This window comes from Dermochelys coriacea, chromosome 10 (genome assembly GCF_009764565.3).
Source record: "Dermochelys coriacea isolate rDerCor1 chromosome 10, rDerCor1.pri.v4, whole genome shotgun sequence".
NCBI classification, from domain to species: domain Eukaryota; kingdom Metazoa; phylum Chordata; order Testudines; family Dermochelyidae; genus Dermochelys; species Dermochelys coriacea.
In genome coordinates, this window is record NC_050077.1 from 84,784,717 (window position 1) to 84,806,132 (window position 21,416).

The 21,416-nt window shown below is 46.4% G+C and overlaps 1 protein-coding gene across 5 annotated transcripts in view; it reads left to right on the forward strand.

The window, feature by feature from the left end:
- The window catches only part of FRMD5 (FERM domain containing 5), a 346,861-nt gene that overhangs the window by 215,827 nt on the left and 109,618 nt on the right, over nucleotides 1–21,416 (forward strand). For all 5 annotated transcript variants that reach the window (XM_038418836.2, XM_043493290.1, XM_038418838.2 and 2 more), the window contains exon 2: nucleotides 17,244–17,348. In XM_038418836.2, the coding sequence (XP_038274764.1) occupies nucleotides 17,244–17,348 (105 nt within the window). The remainder of the gene's footprint in view (nucleotides 1–17,243; nucleotides 17,349–21,416) is intronic.

The following is a 21,416-nucleotide window of genomic DNA, read 5'->3' on the forward strand; positions in this document are numbered from 1 at the left end:
ATACAATTAATTTAGGCTTGAATAGAGACTGGGAATGGATGAGTCATTACACAAAGTAAAACTATTTCCCCATGGTATTTCTCCCTCCCACCCCACCCCCCACTGTTCCTCTGATATTCTTGTTAACTGCTGCCTTGCTTGTCACCATGAAAGGTTTTCCTCCTTCCCCCCCCTGCTGTTGGCGATGGCTTATCTTAAGTGATCACTCTCCTTACAGTGTGTATGATAAACCCATTGTTTCATGTTCTCTGTGTGTGTGTATATAAATCTCTCCTCTGTTTTTTCCACCAAATGCATCCGATGAAGTGAGCTGTAGCTCACGAAAGCTTATGCTCTAATAAATTTGTTAGTCTCTAAGGTGCCACAAGTACTCCTTTTCTTTTAGTTTTACTTTGTGTAATGATCCATCCACTCCCAATCTTTATTCAAGCCTAAGTTAATTGTATCCGGTTTTCAAATTAATTCCAATTCAGCAGTCTCTCGTTGGAGTCTGTTTTTGAAGTTTTTTTGTTGAAGAATTGCCACTTTTAGGTGTGTAATCGAGTGACCAAAGAGATTGAGGTGTTCTCCGACTGGTTTTTGAATGTTATAATTCTTGACATCTGATTTGTGTCCATTTATTCTTTCACGTAGAGACTGTCCAGTTTGGGTGGGAGCGAGATCAGAATTAGCGCTTACACTACGGAGTTTTGTTATGTGCTGTACAATGCTCAGGCAAGGGGTTTGACTCAATTTCTGCTTTGTCAGAACTGCTTGTCTCATCTCTAGACACAATTGTTGCAATTGCAGCATGAAGAGTTATGGTTAATGCTAATCGCTGTCAGTTCAATTGCATGTTTTCCCAGTGTAATCAAACTGCAGTGACATTCAGCACGCAACAAATAATTTAGCTGCACTTGAAAGGTGACAGCAGGTGAAGTGTGAGATGAAAGTAGCAAACGGCAAGGCCAGACGCATCCTGAGAAGCTTCACTTTACACTCGCAGAATGTGCTGCATTGTTATGATGCCGTTGCATCTAAAGCAGTGGGGGTTCCCACACCTTGCACAGTGTCATTACTTAAGGCTGACAAGTGGACAGTAAAAGGTCCATGGCAAGGGATACAGCAGTCAACATCTCGCTCCCAGCCTTCCAGTTCGGAGGTATCAATAGTGGGGAATGAATGATTAGAGGTTTCCAGGGCACCTGGATAATTAGCAAGGATGAGGGTGGTTCATCATTTAGTGGTGGACCCCAGGAGCTCAATCGCTTTAGCTTTAACAAAGAAAAGGTCAAAGTGGGACTTGATCCTAGTCTGTAAATAGCGACATGGGGAACAAATATTTAATAATGGGCTCTTTAACCTAGCAGAGAAAGGTCTAATGTGATCCGAAGCTGAATCTAGACAAATTCAGGCTGAAAATAAGGTGTGCATTTTTAACGGCGAGACTAATTAACCCTGGGAGCAGTTTGCAAAGGGTCATGCTGGAGTCTCTATCACTGACCATTTTAAAATCACAGTGAGGTGTTTTTCTATAAGCTCTGCTCTAGGGGTGATTTTGGGGACGGTCTGTGGCCCGTGTCACCCAGCAGGTCAGACTAGATCGGGGTGGGCAAACTTTTTGGCCCAAGGGCTACATCGGGGTTGCGAAATGGTATGGAGGGCTGGGTAGAGAAGGCTGTGCCCCCCAAAAGGCTGGCACCCACCCACTTCCCGCCCCCTGACTGCCCCCCTCAGAACCTCCCACCCTTCCAACACCCTGTTCCTTGTCCCCTGACCACCCCCTCCTGGGACCCTCCGCCCCTAACCACCCCCCTCTAAGCCCCCTTGCTCCTTGTTCCCGACCTCTAGCCACACCCCTGCCCCCTGACAGGCCCCCTGGGAACCCTGACCCATCCACCCCCCCCCCACACACACACACTTCTTGTCCTCTGACTGCCCCCTCCCGGTACCCCCGTCCCTAACTGCCCTCCAAGGACCCCACCCCCATCCAACCCCCCCGTTTCTTGTCTCCTGACTGCCCTGCTCCCCGAACCTCTGCCCCATCCGACCGCTCCCTATCCCCTGACTGCCGCCTGGGACCTCCTGCCCCCTCCTCTCCCCGCCCCCTTACCAGGCTGCTCAGAGCGGCAGGCTGCAGGGGAGGGGGGACAGCGGGGGAGAGGCCGGGGACGAGCCTCCCCCGCTGGGAGCTCAGGGGCTAGGCAGGATGGTCCCGTGGGCCGGATGTGGCCCACATCTGGACTAGATGATCACAATGGTCCCTTCTGGCCTTGGGATCTGTGAATCTACATTACTCTGTACAGAATGGTCACGGCCTCTTCCCACACGCTGCCTTTAGTGACTGAAACAGAGCCTGGTGAAGATTTCCTAGTGTCTGAAGCAGGATTTATTTTGTTTAATACCGTGCCCTTACTTCCTCGTGTCTGAAAGTCAGTCTCACTCTGTGCAGTAGCAGTAGCCCCAGACACTGGCTGCACGCATTTAGACTACGTTGGCTCTCGTGACATGCTATGGATAGCTCTGTGTTGGAGTGGTGTATGGTGTGGAGAGAAGAAAGCACACTTTGAGTGTGGGTCTGGGGCTCTCTTTGTACAGCACCGAGAACAGCCGTGTCTGGTCCGTGACTGGGCTCCTAGGTGCTCTGATAATAATAATAATTAATAATAATGAATGAATGCCGTGCTCTACAGTATAATGAAGTCAGGGTTATGTAAACTGGTGATGAAAGACAGCCAAGAAGCCATGAAGGGGGATCATCTGGGAAGGTTGAAAGATTGCGTTATATACAGAATTGGGCCTGTTCCTCTTCCCATTAATGCATGGAGATCTTACATTCAACAAACAAGTCCTTTTAGTCTGACTTTACATGCACGGAAACTGCAGCTCTCTGTCGGCTCAGCAGCCACGGCCCCTGTATTCGCTGTGATGGGTGACCTCGCCAACTCTCCAGCCACCTCCCTGACATAATGACAGCGGCTCTCCCACAAGAGCTGGGCCTTCATCCGCCACTCGCCAGACCTGTTTCCTGGGCTTGGTTCCGCCCTGTGGCGCGTGAGTAATGACGAGGCCATGACAAAACCACTGTGCGTGGAGGAACTCACTGGAGGGCAGGAGGCTGCTACTTGGTAAGCTCCCTCTCTGCTGATTTCAGGGCCATGCCACATGGCTTCCTCACCCTGATCACTGTGAAAGACGGTGGTGCCGCGGATCGTGAGGGATCACAGGCCCTCAGCCCAGGCACACGGGTCCCCAGTGCTCAGGTGGTGGCCGCCACCCGGCAGCTTACTGGAGTTAGCTTAGCAGGGCTCCGCCCACACAGCTCCTGATTGGGGGAGAGGTGCAGCCCCACCGATTGGCTCGGACACACTACTTAAGCCAGAGGGAGGCACAGGCGGCTCTTGAGCAAGCAGGGGAATCTGTGGCTGGCTGCCGTTTTGGACCCTGTGTCCTCGCCTGACTCCTGAGCACCGCCTTCATGCCCAGTCCTGGTGCCTGCCTTCTTACCCAGATCCTCCTCCATGCTCGGTCCCTGCCTTGCTCCAGGTCTCTGCTCCTCCGCCCTCCTCTGGTCTCTGACTCCGGCTTGACCCTAGACTCTGGCTTGACCCTTGATTTGACTTCTGACTGTCTCCAGTTCTGACACCATCCCTCCCTCTCCCGTGCCGCCCCCCCCCCCCAAGGCTCCACTTTCTGGCTCCCAATTCAGACCACTAGGCCTGACTGTCCATGCTATGCTCCTCAGACTGATATAACTGAGAGCAGTGTGTGACAATGAAAACCGGCAGCCTGGGGGAAACCATCGGCCCAGAGCTCCTTGGCAGCCTGATCCTGCACCACTAGGGCAAAGGGAGTTTTCCTGGATCAAGACTTATGTCAACAGATTATTGCAGATTAATTTTCCTAAAACCCTCCATGCATGTGTGTATGTGAGATTGCTCTCCAGCCCTTACACCTCACTCAGCTCCCTGGCTACGTTCTTGGGGGACTGAATCATGTAGTAAGTCCTGGGAACAGCTGTGCCTTGTGGGAAGAGGTGTGTACTGTGTTAGTTAATCAGTCTATTATGACAGCCATTTATTTGTTCCATCAATGTGGTGTCTGGGTGCCTTGGCTTGGCACCCACTGTGTGTGGAACTTCAGGCGTAGCTAGAGAGCAGGAGGCCCTACCCTATCGCATTTCCTCATACAACACACACAAGCAGATACCCTGGTGGTGAACATAATATTAAAACGTAGACTGATGGGCAGATTTACTGCAGAGGATGTTAAAGGTGTGGAAAGAGTGCAGGATCTGTGTCAGGAACAGTGGTAATGGTGCCTGTGTAATGAAAAGAGTTTGTATTTGGTGATGAGCTTCCTTTTCTGTTGAGTCGTCTTTGTGTGCCTAAGAGTGACAGAGGGGCAATCCTGCTTGTTCCTTTGATAAACAGGGATGTCGTGGGGTTGGTAACCAGTTCCTGAAGTGCTATCTTGGCAGATGGCCATTTACCATCCTTTGTACGAGTCTCTCCTTTTCCCACTGAAGTATACAGTGAAGGAAGAGGGTCAGGCCAGGCAACTGACGTTTTATGTAGAAAATTCACTTTCAGGGAACCTGATTCACTGACATTCTAAGAAAGTTTTAGTCCTTTTGTGGAGCTATGATGAAGTTGGCCAGTTAATTCTCCCCAGAGTTTAAAGTATCATTGGATTAGCTATTCTAAACACCTATGGTGATGTCGCATCAAAGCCCATCAGCACAATAAACTGCTAACACAACTGCTAAAGCAAGGGTGTGACTTCAAATGAGGTTATTGAGCTGTGGGCTTGGACAGCCCCAGAATCTCATTTAAAATTTTATTGGTGCAAAGATATTTCATTCTTGGAATACACTAAGTATGGTTAGGTAGGGCTGTGATATCACATGTAGAAGTGGAATTGTACTTTTATAGTGACATTCATATTGGAAGTTATATGCTAGAGCTGGATATAATGCTGCAGTTAGAATTACTAAATGTAATCATCATGAGCAAGGAGGTGTCCTACAGCCAGATTAATAGCTGATACCAAGCCAAGTTTTGGGAGTGCTCATTTCTGATGCTCAAGTGTGACTTTTGCACCAGAGATAGAAAAGTGCTTGAGAAGTGATGTGAGTTCCCCTCCCCCAAAATTAGAGAGAGAGTCTGGAATCAGAACTCTCGATCTGACTACTCCTGAACTCTGGGAAAGTCTGGATGGATCCTGTATGATTAGAGATGTCCATTTATATCATTGATATTACCAGTATTATACAATTACCATAAATCTTGTACAAAGTGTATCATGTTTCAGAGTAGCAGCCGTGTTAGTCTGTATTTGCAAAAAGAAAAGGAGTACCCGTGGCACCTTAGAGACTAACAAATTTATTAGAGCATAAGCTTTCGTGAGCTACAGCTCACTTCATCGGATGCATTTCATCGGATGCATCCGATGAAGTGAGCTGTAGCTCACGAAAGCTTATGCTCTAATAAATTGGTTAGTCTCTAAGGTGCCACGGGTACTTCTTTTCTTAAAGTGTATCATGTGGTTCTCAACCTATTTATCATTGTGGGCCGCAGGTTGAGAACCACAGCCCACCTCACCGAACCGTTCCCACAGACCCCTATGCCCAGAGACTCCTGCCCAGAGACCACTCCACAGAGTGGGGCCAGGAGTGGAGCCCTGGGCCGAGGGCCTGGTGGCAGGGACCCCGGACCCTGCCGTGCAGGGGGCCAGCCAGCAACACCAACGCCAACCCTGGACTCTGCAGGGCCAGCCGGCAAACCCAGGCCCTGCGGGGCTGGCTGGCAGTCCTAAACCCCAGACCCCCGTCGTGCTGGGCTGGGCAGCCTGGATTCTACCACGCTGGGCAGCCAGGAACCCGGACCCCACTGTGTGGCCCAGTGGCTTTTAGCACATAGCTGGGCTGCAGCTATGCGCTAATTGGGGTGCATGCGGCCCACAGGTCGAGAACTGCTGATGTAAGGTGTCCATGGAAAAGTTACAATCTATCAACTATGATCATCCTGGTTAAATCCACGTATCATCTTTATATCCTTAGTTATGAATATTGGCTAAGGACTTGTGTCTTAGGCCTGTGTTGTATTCCTGGGTGACACCCTCCTGATAGATTTACAACAGAGCTAGACAGCGAGGTGTTGATGGCCCATCAAGGACACTCCACTTTCCCAATGGGTCATTAAAGAAACTCATTCCCCCCCAGATAACTCTTCCTGCGGACGGACGCCTCAGACAGCGAGGAGCCACCCGCTGTGATTCAGCAAACCATGAAAGGATATGATAGGCTGATGTGACCCCGGACTCCATCTGGAGCCAGTAACTGTCCATTCACCAGGGCTGTGGGCTTTGTTTGGGACAGGAAATTTCCATGCACGGGGCAGAGGATATAAAAAGACACCGGAGACATCTCCATATTGCCTCTTTCCTGCTCCAATTCTCTGGACTGTGGATTTACAACTCAAAGGAGTATCATGAACTATGGATCTACCTTCCAATCTTTTGGACAGAACCAGAGACTTTACGAGCCAACCGTCTCTTCCATCACTGCTAAACACCTAATACAAGGATTTTGTAATCATTTGTATATATATGATCTACTAGGCATTTATAACTTTTCTCTTTTACTGTTAAATCTTAGTTTACTAAAGATTAGCTGACAGCGTGATATTTGGGTAAGATCTGAGATGCATCTTGACCTGGGGTAAGTAAGTGTCTGATCCTTTGGGATTAGGATGAACCTCACCTATGATGAAATGGGTTTTCAATAACCTCTCACTATATTAGATTGGGTTGCCTGGGCGGGAGCCAAGGGTTGGGATGCCTACAGGGGACGGTGTTTGGCTTCTGGCTAACTGCTCTTTTGTTACTGGCCTGGTGAATCTAATTCTAGAGCATACCACCAGCTTTGGGGTTAGTCTGCCCTTGGCATGGCCCATCCCAGGCACCTGGTCACAGATCCAATTCTAGCTCTGAACTCTGCGGCCCGGGTTCAATGCCGTAACCTGGGGCAGTGTCGCTTGACTCAATGAGACCAGTAGCAGCCAAAGATGTAGCTGTGGGTCTGCTCTGCTTTACTGCTGAGCCTCCGTGCTGTCAATGGAAATGTATCTAATGGGCTTCAGGGGAGAGGCACACAGTATCTCCAGCCAGAAAATACAAGAGTGGGAGACAACAGGCTGGATTTATAAATATTTAACTCCTCCCTTGAACGTCTGCAGTATTTGTAAATAGAGCAAAGTGCTGAAAGACATCCATGCTCGGGTTTTTATGTTCTGTGTTATCGATAGGAATGAGAGGGATGATACTAAATAGTCAGCCGTAGAGGTTAGCAGCAGAGGCCCTGCAAGGGGCTCCCAGATACCTTCAGGAAAAACTCATCAAGCAGCAGCAATGGTGAGGACTAGACATTAGTTTGTGCCATTCTGGCCCTGGGTTCTTTTGTGCACATTGCCGGCCATCGCAGCTTCGGGGTTTCTATGGCATTGGTTTGTTGCTGCTGCTATCAGAGGAGGGAATTTTTATATTGAGCTGCCTCTTGCATACGTTAGTGAATGGGGGTGTTTATTGTGCTAGTCAGATTGTCACAGATTAAACTCATCTGAGAGAAAACAAACACGTACAAAGTGAGAGTCACAGCTCCACATCCCCAGGGAGAGCAGCTGATGTGGTTTCTGTCACTCTGGGCCAGATAAATCCCTGGTGTAACTCTCCAGGAGCCAGTGGAGTTACACCAGGAACAAATGGTTTCAGAGTAGCAGCTGTGTTAGTCTGTATTCGCAAAAAGAAAAGGAGGACTTGTGGCACCTTAGAGACTAACAAATTTATTAGAGCATAAGCTTTCGTGAGCTACAGCTCATTTCATCGGATGCATTTGGTGGAAAAAAGGAACAAATGTGATCCTTTGTATTTATGGCAAACAATGAAGGGGAAAGGTGAGATAGGTTTGGCTCAAAAGCCTTTTCCTTTCTTGGTTTTAACACAGAGCCCCTCATTTCTAAACACTAGTGCAGAAGAGAACACAGTGCTTAGGGCCCAATCATGCTCCCCTAGAAGTCCACAGGAAATTTTCAGATCAGGTTGGGGTGCTAGATGATACAGCGATGAGCACTACAGAGAGCTAAGTCGATGGAACAGACATGAACTTCCACTGACAAACGTGCCCTAAACACGTTCTCTGTGGTTTCCTCCTGTGTGGGAAAGCCCTGCATATGTTAAGCATATACTTTCAGGAGCAGTGGTATTTCTAGTTTGCCCTTGCGTGGAAGGGCTCTGGCTCCAGCTGAAGGGGGACCCCTCTGCCGTGTAGGTCATGGCTACAATGCTTGGGGGCCTTTGGCCTGGGAGGAAGGGGATAGGTAGCAGGGTGTTTCCACTCATAGATAAGAATCTCTTAAATTTGTCCATGTGGATTTGTTCACAAAACTTGTTTCAGTTCCATTTTGTGTAACCATAATTAGAACAAAGTTGAAAACCAGTTTATTGGTCCTTCAGTGTTATGTAAATCACATAAAATGTGGCCCTGAGTTACACAGACTCTAGTTATTACTTTAGCTAGTGGCAGTGTGCACTGTTAATTATATTCTAAGGGCAGACTGCTGGAGCCCCCACGTTTGACTAATTTTTCTGGGAGGAGGTGGCTTTTGATAAATTATTTTGAAACATTCTTGTCTGTTCAAATGAAGCTTTTCCTGTCTTTAACTCACATACACTGCATATTTCAACATAACCCACTACATAATTGGCAAAGATATGCAAAGTTTCTAAAACCTTCTGCACAAGCAGTAGTGAACTCACTTGTCTTTCTCAGCTCTCAGTATGTTGAAACAGTCTTTTCAAATGGTATATACTGAATCAACCATTACATTTAACGCCCTTCACGACAGCATCAGACACTTTACAAATAGATCAATAATGGTTGCAACAGGAGAGTCTTTAGACTTGATTTAAACTTAGTTAATGACTCAGTGAGACCAGTTTGTGCTGCAAGTGAGTTCCAGCGGGTAAGGGTGGAAAGAAAGCACAGTTACCAGCTGATGCAGTGCTAACTGAGAGCTGTCAAGAATTATTCAGTTCTACAGCTGAGGCCAGGCCTTAGGGGAATGCTGGCTAGGAAACTGTTGGGGGATGGACTGAGACTGCAGCGAGTAGCCTTGTAGACAAGCAGAATCATCCATGACATCACCTAGAAAAGTGCCAGTGAAATTTGCTTCGCGTATGAGGATTGTCCTCGCAGACTGGCTCTGGAGAGAATTCTGCCTCTGGATGTTTGTGCAGGCTGCAGGTGTGTAAAGCAGGTATCAGAACAGGGAAATTAGTAAAGAATGAAAGACCATGCGGCAAGGTTGTAAAGAAGACAGCCTGGTCACAAGGCAGGAGAATTCTAGGGACAGCCGAGTGATAGTTTCCCAGTAGGAGCAACATGAGTCTCTGAAGAAAGCTCAGAGTAAGTGATCACCCCACGTTACAAGCTTTTCAAAGCAGCGGAAGAGAATGAGCACTGATTTCCATGCTCAGTGGACTCCATTTGGTGTCCAGGTCACTCTGCCATTCTCCCCTCATCCGATGAAGTGAGCTGTAGCTGACGAAAGCTTATGCTCAAATAAATTTGTTAGTCTCTAAGGTGCCACAAGTACTCCTTTTCTTTTATTCTCCCCTCAGTCACTCTGCTGGATGCAGCGGCTGGATTTCCACAGGCTCTTTCTCTGCTGGAGCTGGAACTTCACACCCCATGTGTCTCAAGCAGAGTCCCTCTACTTGTCCCTGTCACTTCTGACTTCCCTCTATGACTGCACGAGACACTAGTAACCTGCTACAGCAGGATGGGAGCCAATTAAATGCAGCAGACTTGCAAATGGAATAGACCTTGACATGCGTTTATACTTGGAAACACAGGCCTGCTGTTGCAGGGGATTGGGGTCAGCCCTTCCATTACTGCTTCTGGGATGCTTGTTGCTAGCCCTTTGGAAAGGTCAGACACCTCTGCAAGTGCTGGCTGACGTGGAGTAAGCAAATCATTTCAATATTTGCATAATTCCAGCCTGAACTTATTAACTCTTTAAATGAAGCACAATGGATTTAAAATGCAGTGACATTTACCATAATGTCTCAAACGCCAGAAACGTGCTAGAGACAGACCTCTAGGGGTTCCCTGATTGCCTGGCCTATTTCTGGTGAGTGATTATTTGATCAGATTGCATATTCATTAAATGGATTTGTAGGAAAATAGGATCCTGTGTTATCTTAAAGGAGCCCTGTCAGAAGCAACATTTGATCTGTGCAAGATGAAAAGCATTAAAGCACAGCTCATGCTGACTTGGGAACGCAAGCGCAGCCAGGTTACCGAGTGTGTGTCTGGCAAGGCAAAGAGGTGCTGGAGTGAACTAGCATACCATGAACGAGACCACGCCAGATGGACAGGCCAGATCCAATGGCTGTGGTGCACTGGCTCCGGATTCTCACTGGTACGGGTAAGAGCAGAATCTGGCCCCCTGCTTTTTCTTTTGGTAAGTGTAACAGGGTCACTACTCACCACCGCTGGCGCCTCCTGCTGGTTGCTTCGGGAATTAGCTCGTTAGCTGCGGAGCACCTTCTGCGCGTGGTGTCTCACCCGTTGTCTGCTCTGCTGGTTTGGTAACCGTCTTGCTCCCCGCTCGGCGGTGTCCTCTTCAGGGACAGGTAGCATGGCTTGAGATTTCCAAATGTGACTTGTGATTTTTGGGTGCCCAGCTGGAGCCATTGTAAGGGGGCCTGATTGTCAGAAGATGCTGAGCACCTGCCCTCTGGAAATCAACCATTTTGGAATCATAGTGCTGGGTTGGAGCATCATACGCCAGCTTCCTGCCTCTGGAGACTAGGGGCCGGACACTGTGGGCATCTTCAGTGGGTGTTGAGGGCACTCAGCACCGCATGGGATCCGTGTGTTCTTGTTCTAATTAGGTAAGAAGTGAAAAGGAGCATAATGGCCCCAGTCCTTTTTTTTGGCTTCCTGTCATCTGCGGGAGACGGTGGGAATGGCAGCCTATGATGTAGATGGTTTGCAACGTCCCATGTGACTGAACAGTCCAATCTGAGATTTGAATGATCTTCGGCAGTTGTTGCAAATATCTGTATCTTGGCTGGGAAATGCTTGCTTCCTATGGGCTTGTTTCTCTTCAAGCTTTGGCTGGCCAGCTTCTGTCATGGACTTTGATACCCTGATGGAGACGATGGCGCCACTTGTTATGATCACTTGCCAAGATTTCCCATTGGTCAGGATCAATTCCAAATTACTTCATATCTTGCTTGCATGTGTCTTTATATAGCGAAGCTTGGGATGTCCTTTTTCTCTCGTTCCCTCAGATAGCTCCCCGTACAGCATGTCCTTGGGTATGCGTCTGTCTTCAAACCTACTCAGATGGCCCAGCCAGCGCGGTCGTCTTTGCTTGAGCCAGACTGTCACGGTTGGTAAATTTGCCCTTCGAAGAACCTCTGCGTTGGTGACTTTATCTTGCCATTTGGTGTTGAGTATGCGGCATAAACAGTGTAGGCAGAAACTGTTCAACTTTTTCTCCTGATGAGCATAAGTTGTCCACGTTTCCCCAGCACACTTGAGAGCGCTGAGGACGTAAGCTTGGTACACTAGTATTTTGGTCTTGTTGGCAAGCTCTGAGTTATTCCATGCTATTTTAGGTCATCTTCTAAAGGTGGTGGCAGCCTTTCTAATGCGAACATTTAGTTCTTCATTCAGTGAGAGGTTGGTGGTCACTGTAGAATATAAATAGCTCAACTTTTGGACCTATAGCTGGTTTGTGTTTAAGGTAATTGAAGGATCTTGTGGAACCCCGTGTCCTAATACAACCGTTTTCTTAATGCTGATAGTGAGTGCAAATGCCTGACTTGAAAGGTGGTCCATGAGTTCTTGTAGTAGATCTTCATAGTGGGGTCTGAGGGCAGCATTTTATCAAAGCCATGAAAGCACCATTTAGCAAGGTTAGCCTCTAAACTGGCCTGGCATGGGTGCTGTGCTCCAAACTGGGGTGCAATGGCAGTGATGTGTGGGGAAGCTTGTGCTCATCCTGTTCACACTGCACTTGGCTTTCCAAGGTGCTCTTAGCCCTTGACTGAAGAGCACTGTATTCCCCTCCACAAAATATACCACAGAATGAATCATCAGCATAATGCTTTACTGAGCACTATCTTGAAAATCCATCATTATTTGTAATAGTCTCTCAGAATTTGGAAATGTAATTTCTTTCCCATCCAATCTTGTCTCTTGTCGATTTGGTAAATGGTGAGTTTCCCCCCTGCAGTTCCTAACTGATCTTGAAATTGACACACACACCTTTTTGTTTTTCCAGCAGTATTTAATTTTTCTCCTGAGCCCAGAACACAAGAAATAGACATTGTATGCACCTGCCTCTGTGTCCATAGCACTTGGGGATTGGGAGGGTTGAGAATAGTGTTTCTTAGGGCTTGTCTATACACACACATTGCACTCGTTTATCTTAAATCAGTTAAAGAATTCAGTTACACCAGTGCAACCCCACCCCCCTCATGCAAACATTTCTATATTGTTTTAAAACAGCAGCTTATATTGACTTAGCTTGTGTCTGTAAATGTACTGATACCCGTTAAATGGTTATGGGCCAGGTTTACACTGATGCAACAGTGTCCTGAGATGATGATGTATTGGGTTAACTAAATCAATAATAAATCACACTGTTGATTAAATGGATACAGTTCTGTGTATGGACCAATCCTTAGTTAAGTGATGCTAGAGAACCAAAAAAGACCAAGTGCAACAAATATTTTTGTAGGTCCTACATTAATATTGGCTCCCCCTTCACCCCCCAAAAAAACAAAAAAAACTTTCAGCAGTGGATTGGAGAATGTTTTGGAAAAATAGTAATCGTACTTCTAATCTAGAGGATATATAGGCACTACCTGCTGAGGACCTAAACCTATGCCTAACTTCATACACAGTCAGCAGCCCCATGGACTTCAATGGCACCACTCTCACTATCTAGAATTAAGCATGTGTCTAAGGCTTTGCAGGACTGGGGCTTCAGGTTTTAATAATCTCAAAATATACCAAGTGTTAGGTCTATGATATTTCAAAATTCCTCTGTAACTCCCAGTCTAGCTGTATTTAGCAATTGTCCTGGCATGTGGGATCTTATAAAACTGCATGGTAGTTGTTCAGAAAGCTGTTTTCCATAGACAGCCTATTCAGCTTCTTACAGGAGTCATCACCTTGTGTTTGATGTATATGCTGCAGCACATGCAGAGCGGAAGCACCTTCACCTGTACACAGCTGACTAAAGAAGCTGCCCAAAACCAATACCAGTTCCTCTTGGCAGACTAGCTGAAGTAAGAAAAAAAATAGACTATGGCTTAGACCCCTCAGCCACGCCTCTTAAAACATTGTGTTTAGCTATGCTGGGAAGCAGAGTTAATCAATGCCATTACACAGACCAGGTTTAAACATTGCTACTTTTCCGTAAATGCCTTGTCCTATTCTTAATGGTAATTGGGCTGGATGTGCATCCTTTTTTTCAAAGGAGTTCTGCTGTAATTCAGCAATGCTTTAATGAATTAGAATGTTTAGAAGCTCCCTTTAGGAGTGGATGTTTCCTTAGCATGGAGTCGCGAAAGCACTCGCTGGTTATAGACAAATATAGACTTTAACAGCACACAGCAATGCAAACCAGTGTAGAGCAGGAAGGGAAGAAGAAATTAGTCTCAATAACTCAGTAAAAGAGGAGAGAGCGAAAACAGGTTTGTCATAAATATAAAGGGAAGGGTAACCATCTTTCTGTATACAGTGCTATAAAATCCCTCCTGGCCAGAGGCAAAATCCTTTCATCTGTAAAGGGTTAAGAAGCTATGGTAATCTCGTGGGCACCTGACCCAAAATGACCAATGAGAGGACAAGATACTTTCAAATCTGGAGGCGGGGGGAAAAGGCTTTCATCAGTCTGTGTGATACCTTTGCTGGGAACAGATCAAGGATGCAAGCCCTCCAACTCCTGTAAAGTTAGTAAGTAATCTAGCTAGAAAATAAGTTAGGTTTTCTTTGTTTTGGCTTATAAATTCGCTGTGCTGGAGGGAATGTGTATTCCTGGTTTTGTGTCTTTTTGTAACTTAAGGTTTTGCCTAGAGGGATTCTCTGTGTGTTGAATCTGACTGTCTGTGAGATTATCTTCCATTCTAATCTTAGAGTGTTTCTTTTATCTTTGTTTTGTTCTTCTAATAAAGTTCTGTGTTTTTAAGAATCTGATTGGGTTTTTAGGGTCCTAAGAAACCCAAGCTGGTTTGTGCTCAACTAGTTTATTCTCAAGCCTCCCCAGGAAAGGGGGTGTAAGGGCTTGGGGGGATAGCTGGGGAAGAGGAACTCCAAGTGGTCCTTTTCCCTGGTTCTTTAAAGCGCTTGGTGGTGGCAGCATACCCTAATCCAAGAGCAAAGATTTTGTGCCTTGGGGAAGTTTTTAACCTAAGATGGTAGAAATAAGCCTAGGGGGTCTTTCATGCGGGTCCCCACATCTGTAACCCAGAGTTCAGAGTGGGGAAGGAACCTTGACAAGGTTAAAAATAAATGTTAGTCCTTGAATCACAAAATAGTGAAAGACTAAAGAAACTCAACCTACTTAGTTTATACAAGTAAAAGCCAAGAGGTTACTTGATCACGGTCTGCAGGTACATAGGTGGGGGAACAGATTTCTGACATTAGATGGCTCTTTAGTGGATGAAGGCATTTGGCTCCTATGGCTGTAAGCTGAAGCCTGACAAATTCAGACTAGAAAAAAGGTGCAAATTTTTAATAGCGAGGGAAGTTAACCATTGGAACAACTTGCTAGCGGATGCAGTAGATTCTCTATCACTTGGGGTCTTTAAACCAAGATGGGATGTCTTTCTAAAAGATCTGCTCTAGCTCAAGCAGAAGTTGTGTTTGATGCAGAAATCACTGGGTGAGGTTCTCTGGCCTGTGTTATGCAAGAGGCCAGACCGAATGATCATATCTTCTGGCCTTAAAGTCCTATGAATCTATAAAAACATCAGTGCAGTGTTCTGCTGCTTTACTGTTTGAAAAAAGAGTGGTAACCTTACAGCTTCTGTTGTGGAACTGTAATGTGGAACACTGGACAATGGAAATTAGGAGGTGAGATACCACGGTCTGGGCAGAGCACTGTAAACTGGACATTTGAGTTCTAATCCCAGTGCTAACAAATGGCTGCAGCTCTGAAAATCTGTAGATACCCTCACTTCCTATTCTGGGGAGCAGGTATCCATGCAGGGCTCTGCAAACAGTTTAAACCCCTTCCTCCATACATTTGAGGTCTCCTCATCGAATATGAGGCTTGGAAGGGACCTCAGGAGGTATCTAGTCCACCCCACCGCTCAAAGCAGGACCAATCCCCAATATCTGCCCCAGATCCCTAAATGGCCCCTTCAAGGATTGAACTCACAACCCTGGGTTCACCAGGCCAATGCTCAAACCACTGAGCTATCCCTCCTCCCTCAAACTTGGGAAAAGAAATATGCCTTGCAATGCGACCTAAAGGCCAATGTGGACTTATGTAACCCTATGAGAGAAGCTAGTTGTACATGTGTGAACAAAGGATAGCATCACAGGGGGTTGTGAGAGTTAGTTTGAAAAATGCTACATAAATGCTGAATATTATTGAAGCAAGTGAAAGGAAAATTACTAAAAGCAGGAAATTTGTGAAAACAGATGTGAATCTCTGGCAAGATGTTTATAAAAAACAGTGAAAACATTCCCTTAGAAGTATCCAAGAATGTAATTACAGTGTTTCAGAGCATCATGATTGTTCTTTATTAGGGTGGACTGGCCCCAGTGACAGTCATTCTGTGGAAAAAATGAAACAGGGTTACTTAGAAGCAGTTTTCTTACTAATAAATTAGGTGCTTGCTAGTGAAGTGTCCGACTACAGGCTGCAGTGTTCTTCTGCAAGGAGTCTATTGGGGAATGAGGATGTGATGGGCTGGATGCAAATACTGGCACACACACCGTGAACATTTGAAAGGGGTTTTTATTGAATTGGAAACCATCCGATAGATGGTGATTGAAATAAAATTAAATGGGGCCATTTGAGTGATCTACTGCCAGGCCAGCAGAAGCCTGGAGCAACTTGGAGTTAGCGAAGGGAAAGGAGTAGGCACACTGAGGCCCCAATTCAGCAAACACTAACACACATTTAACTTCAATGGGATTTAAGCATGTGCTTAAAGATAAGAATATTTTTAAATGCTTTGCTGAATTGGGGCATCAGTCACTAGTGGCCCACAAGTTGGTAGAGTCTGAGCTGAGCAACAGAAGGAAGATAATTCAGTTAGAGTTGATAGTTTGTTCCATTGTGCATAATATTGGAGCATGTCTGATCATTCAGATCACACGTTCTCCTAAAACCTGGGACACAGGCAGGGTAAGTCGGTGTGGAGCAGCCTGGACGCAGAACTTCCTTCTTTTGTCAACCTGAGCTAGCCTCCACTTGATTGCAAAAGGTGTGGGTATTTCATATAACCAGAAACATCCCTGTTAATATTAATCCTGAGTGCTTAGTGTGATGATTTTACATTTCTCAGGCGAGGACCAATAAGATAAAAACACACTGGGTTCTGCTCTCAGTTACAGCTGTGCAGCCCTAATGACATGAACGGGACTTCTCTGCGATTGCACCGGTGTAGGGGAGAGCAGAATGTGACCCATTGAGACCCATTGAGATGAATTCATCTGTGATAAAACTCCAGGGAAGTTAATGGGACTAAAAAATTCCCCCCCCTGCTGTTGGTGATGGCTTATCTTAAGTGATCACTCTCCTTACAGTGTGTATGATAAACCCATTGTTTCATGTTCTCTGTGTGTGTGTATATAAATCTCTCCTCTGTTTTTTCCACCAAATGCATCCGATGAAGTGAGCTGTAGCTCACGAAAGCTTATGCTCTAATAAATTTGTTAGTCTCTAAGGTGCCACAAGTACTCCTTTTCTTTTTGCGAATACAGACTAACACGGCTGCTACTCTGAAACCAAACCTGGGTGTAATCCTAGGTTTCAGATGGCCGAGTGTATTGGTATGTCATGCTCCCACTTGCAAATCCTTCACCATCTCGTTTCCAGCAAAAGCAAAGCCTGCTGGGTGTGCTGTTGAGTATTTCAGTGCTTTAGGGAAGCTGTGCTTTTGCTTTTAAGTTAAACGTAGCAGGCGTGTGTCTATCCATTTGTAAATGCAGTTTCTTTATCTTGCAGAGAGATGCCAAGGGTCAGTATCTGTTTGACCTTCTCTGCCACCACCTAAACTTACTGGAGAAAGATTACTTTGGAATTCGGTTTGTGGACCCGGACAAGCAAAGGGTAAGTAGCAGCCAAGTTACGAGCTACACTAAGATCTGTTTCCAAGACATGCTTGGATAGTCTGGAGGAATTTTCCCTACAGTAAAACTCTAAGGCAGTGCTGCTCCAGGTACATGTCACAATCCTTAGCTGGGGAAAATATACCCTTCCTATCTGGGGTTTGTATTTGTATTTTTTCTTAGTGATTCACTATTTAAAAAAAAAAAAGAGAGAGAGAGAGAGAGAATTGTTGTTTTTCATGAGACTAACAGCCACAGTGCAAAACAAACAGGGAAATAAACTGTTTAAAACAGAAATCAACCCAGCCCTTTGTCAGGAGTCTTTCTCTACAGCTTTTCCTGTCCTGCTGTTCCGCAAGAAGACCAGCCTGAGAAATTGTATATACCCCAATGGGCTAATTGGTAGCGTAATGTGGTCCACCTGTCAATCAAAAAGCCAGCGGTCTCCCTCATTCACACTGTACTAGGGGAGGAGTCTCATCTGCTTCCTTTCATTACAAAAGTACGGTTTGATACTTTCTGTTCCCTCAAGCATTTCAGAGCCTATGCGGTTCTGAGAGGGGAGCTGGATGGTATTCTGGCTCATGCATCAGCAACGGGATTATTCACTGAGGCTCTGATGTGTGAACCAGAAAGAATTCAGCAGGAGTCGCAGATCCCAGGCTGAGCTGGCACTTAAGAAAAAAATCTTTCCATTTGTAAAATGAGCAGACAGGTGGGAGTGAAAAGGAGGAGCAGACATGGAACTTCCTAATGCTCATTTTTTTCAGGGTCGCTTTACCAAGTGGAATCACAGAAGATCAGGGTGGAAAGGGACCTCAGGAGGTCACCCCCTGCTCAGAGCAGGACCAACCCCCAATTTTTTTTTGCCCCATATCCCTAAGTGGCCCCCTCAAGGATTGAACTCACACTCCTGGATTTAGCAGGCCAATGCTCAAACCCCTGAGCTCTCTTCCCCCCGCCCCCACCGAACCACATTTTCACATAGAGACTGAAATGCAACAATCCCCTCTAGAGTAGGAAATAGAGCAGCGGCTACCTGGGGCAATAAAGCATGAGAAATAAAAATACAGTATGTGGAAGCTTGATAGAGAAGACTTCTAGGTTAGGAATTGGCTGTGCGTTGCATTCATGAGATTGTTTCAGACAGCAGGATGATGGGCGCCGATCGCACAGTGCAGTCTACGAGCACCAATCCATGCACATTTGCAATGTCCCATTCAAGTCAAAACAACTTTGCCCAGGTGCAGGGGTACACAACAGTTTTTGTTACTGCAGGAACAGGGACTTGCTGAGCTGTCCCTTTGTGGCTATGTATAATGAATATCACAGTATCACCAAGAAGTAAAACGTGTGCGTGTTGTTTCTGCCACTTCTCAAGGTTAGTTTTCTACATTAGATTAATATTCCTTTACAAACACACAAAGAATGCAGAGTGTGTACATGCTTACAGCACGTGCCACATGAGCACCTGAAATGGATGGGTTGGAAGCTCTGTATACCTCCCAACTGGTTTTTACTCTGATGGTAGCACTAAGTTTGCTGCTGAGCATAAGACCTTTCCCAAAATCCCCAGAACAGGAGTAATGTCTGTTCCTGCTCAGTCCCCTTGCACCCGTCACGGCGTCGGAGAAACAGCGAGGGGAAGAGAACTTGCAGTGCAGCTCCCTGAAGAGTGAGGTGGTGCCATGAGCTGTCCTTGTTGAACAGCTGTTATGGTTAATTCCCACTAAGCACGGGGATGGCAGTTTGGGTCTTTCACTTGTCTCCTTTTCCTCTCCCAGTGGAACACACTAGTGCCCAGGAGACTCTGCTTGCTGTCTCTTTGGCACTCACTGGTTTTTGTGCTCCCCGCCTCCCCCCTCCCCGGCTAAATTCCTGGCTAGCGATGATGCAGCAGCATCAGTGGCCTCGATGTCTTTCCTGTGCATTCGTGATCAGCTGACTCCCAATGCCTTTCCTTAACCCTGCAAGTTTTTTTTCTGGGCACTTGTGCTTCCATGCTCCTCTCTGAAATCTCTCCGACTTTTCTTCCTGCTCATCAGTGTCACGTCAATGAATAACCTCATTCCAAAGAGCAGCTGAATTTGTAATGGGCTAAAGAATAGTGGCTCTTTAACGGTGGAGAGCAACATTTTTCTTGCAGTGATTCTGACTGATCACTAACTGCCACTCTGGTTGTGTTGGCTCTTTGTTTTCCTGCTTGTTGGCAAATAGCTTCTTTAAATATATGTATACATAAGGCCTTGCGTGTGATACACTGGAGTGTGTTGTCTGTTTGCATGGCCATTGAAAAGGGACCACCCTACAGAAAATTGCATGCACCATGAGTCCACACAAAGGCTAAGAAGTGCATCTGGAAATTTCTCCGTACATATTAATAGACTCAAGCAGTGACATTGTTTCTTCTATCGAAATGTCTGCACAACTGGTTGGGATGGAGGCCTGGAGAACATGAGCTGTTTTGTCTTGTCCACACTGAAGGGATAATGGCATTTAGTGTGGAAAAAAAAACCCTGGGCTTGGTCCTGATATCACTGACCACACGTAGATCAGAAGGACCTCTGCTGAAGTTGTGCACTGAGTTGGACAACTCGCGTGGTTGTGTGTGGGGTTATGGCATTGTTAAGGCCTGGTAGATTCTGGATGCAGAGTTCAAAAAGAGGTGGTCAGGTGGAGCTTGACCCTCGAAATGGGCAGGGTTGGCCTCAGAGAGTCACCAGCACCCTTGGGTTGTGTTAATGTCCTCCTTTTTGTTGCTTTTCTTGGGGATATTCTGAGCCAATTAGAGCCGTTGCAATTAAATTAAAGGGCACAACTGGCTGGTGTGTATTATGGGAGGCATAACAGAGCTTAGTGGAGTGACCCCAGTGTCAGACTGGCTTCAGCGTGACCAGAATCGAGGGGGCTGAGCAGGAATCATTTTAACCTCTGCATTTAAAATGTGGCAGTTTTGTTATTAAAGAGCTGCCTAGGCTTTGCATTTCTCAGTTACAAGCATCGCATTGAACACCTGATGAATGGAGCTGCCTCCTCAATCCATTATCACTGGTGCACAAGTAAATAATTCTTACTGGAAAGCAAACTCTTGCTGCTCAGTGACGTGACTGATTTGAGGCGTGGGCAGCTGTGGGGGCTTGCTGGAAACAGATGTGCAGCCAGGCTTGCGTGCTGTCTTCTCAGTGTGTCTGGGGTGAATTAGGAGGCACAAAGCTGACTCCAGTGTTCCCAGCTCCAGAAAGTTTGATTGTACCAGCCGAGCACATGCCTGGCAGAGAGTTCTGGGCCATACAGAAAAAGTATCTGATGTTTATTGCAAACATATTTATTTGTGGAGTATGGCTGGGCTTGGCAAGGAAACTGTTCTATGTAGCTACAAACCGTCAGCAGTTTAGAAATGGTTGTTAAAGAGACTGTGGAGCCAGAAACATTGGTTTTGAAATTTTTCTCATACCATAAAAATCTTAGAAATTGGTGATGGCTTCTGATGACGGGTGCCCCAGCTGGGGCGAGGGTCCTCCCCTACCAGAGGGGTCCTGGTGTTTATCTGATCCAGTGTGAAGTGTTCCAGGTGATGGGACTTTCCCCACTTCCCTGGGGGATCTCAGACACTGCTCGCTGTTGGGGAAGGTTTTTCCTGATGCGCTGCTGACATTTCATAGATTCATAGATACTAAGGTCAGAAGGGACCATTCTGATCATCTAGTCCGACCTCCTGCACAGCGCAGGCCACAGAATGTCACCCACCCACTCCTATGAAAAACCTCACCCATGTCTGAGCTATTGAAGTCCTTAAATCATGGTTCAAAACTTCAAGGAGCAGAGAAGCCTCCCTCCAGTCAACCATGCCCCATGTTACAGAGGAAGGCAAAAAAACCTCCAGGGCCTCTCCAATCTGCCCTGGAGGAAAATTCCTTCCCGACCCCAAATATGGCAATCAGCTAAACCCTGAGCACATGGGCAAGATTCACCAGCCAGATACCCAGGAAAGAATTTTCTATAGTAACTCAGATTTCCTTTCCCTTCATTCAATCCCATTCTTCCCTTGGCCACCCGAAGAAATTCTCCC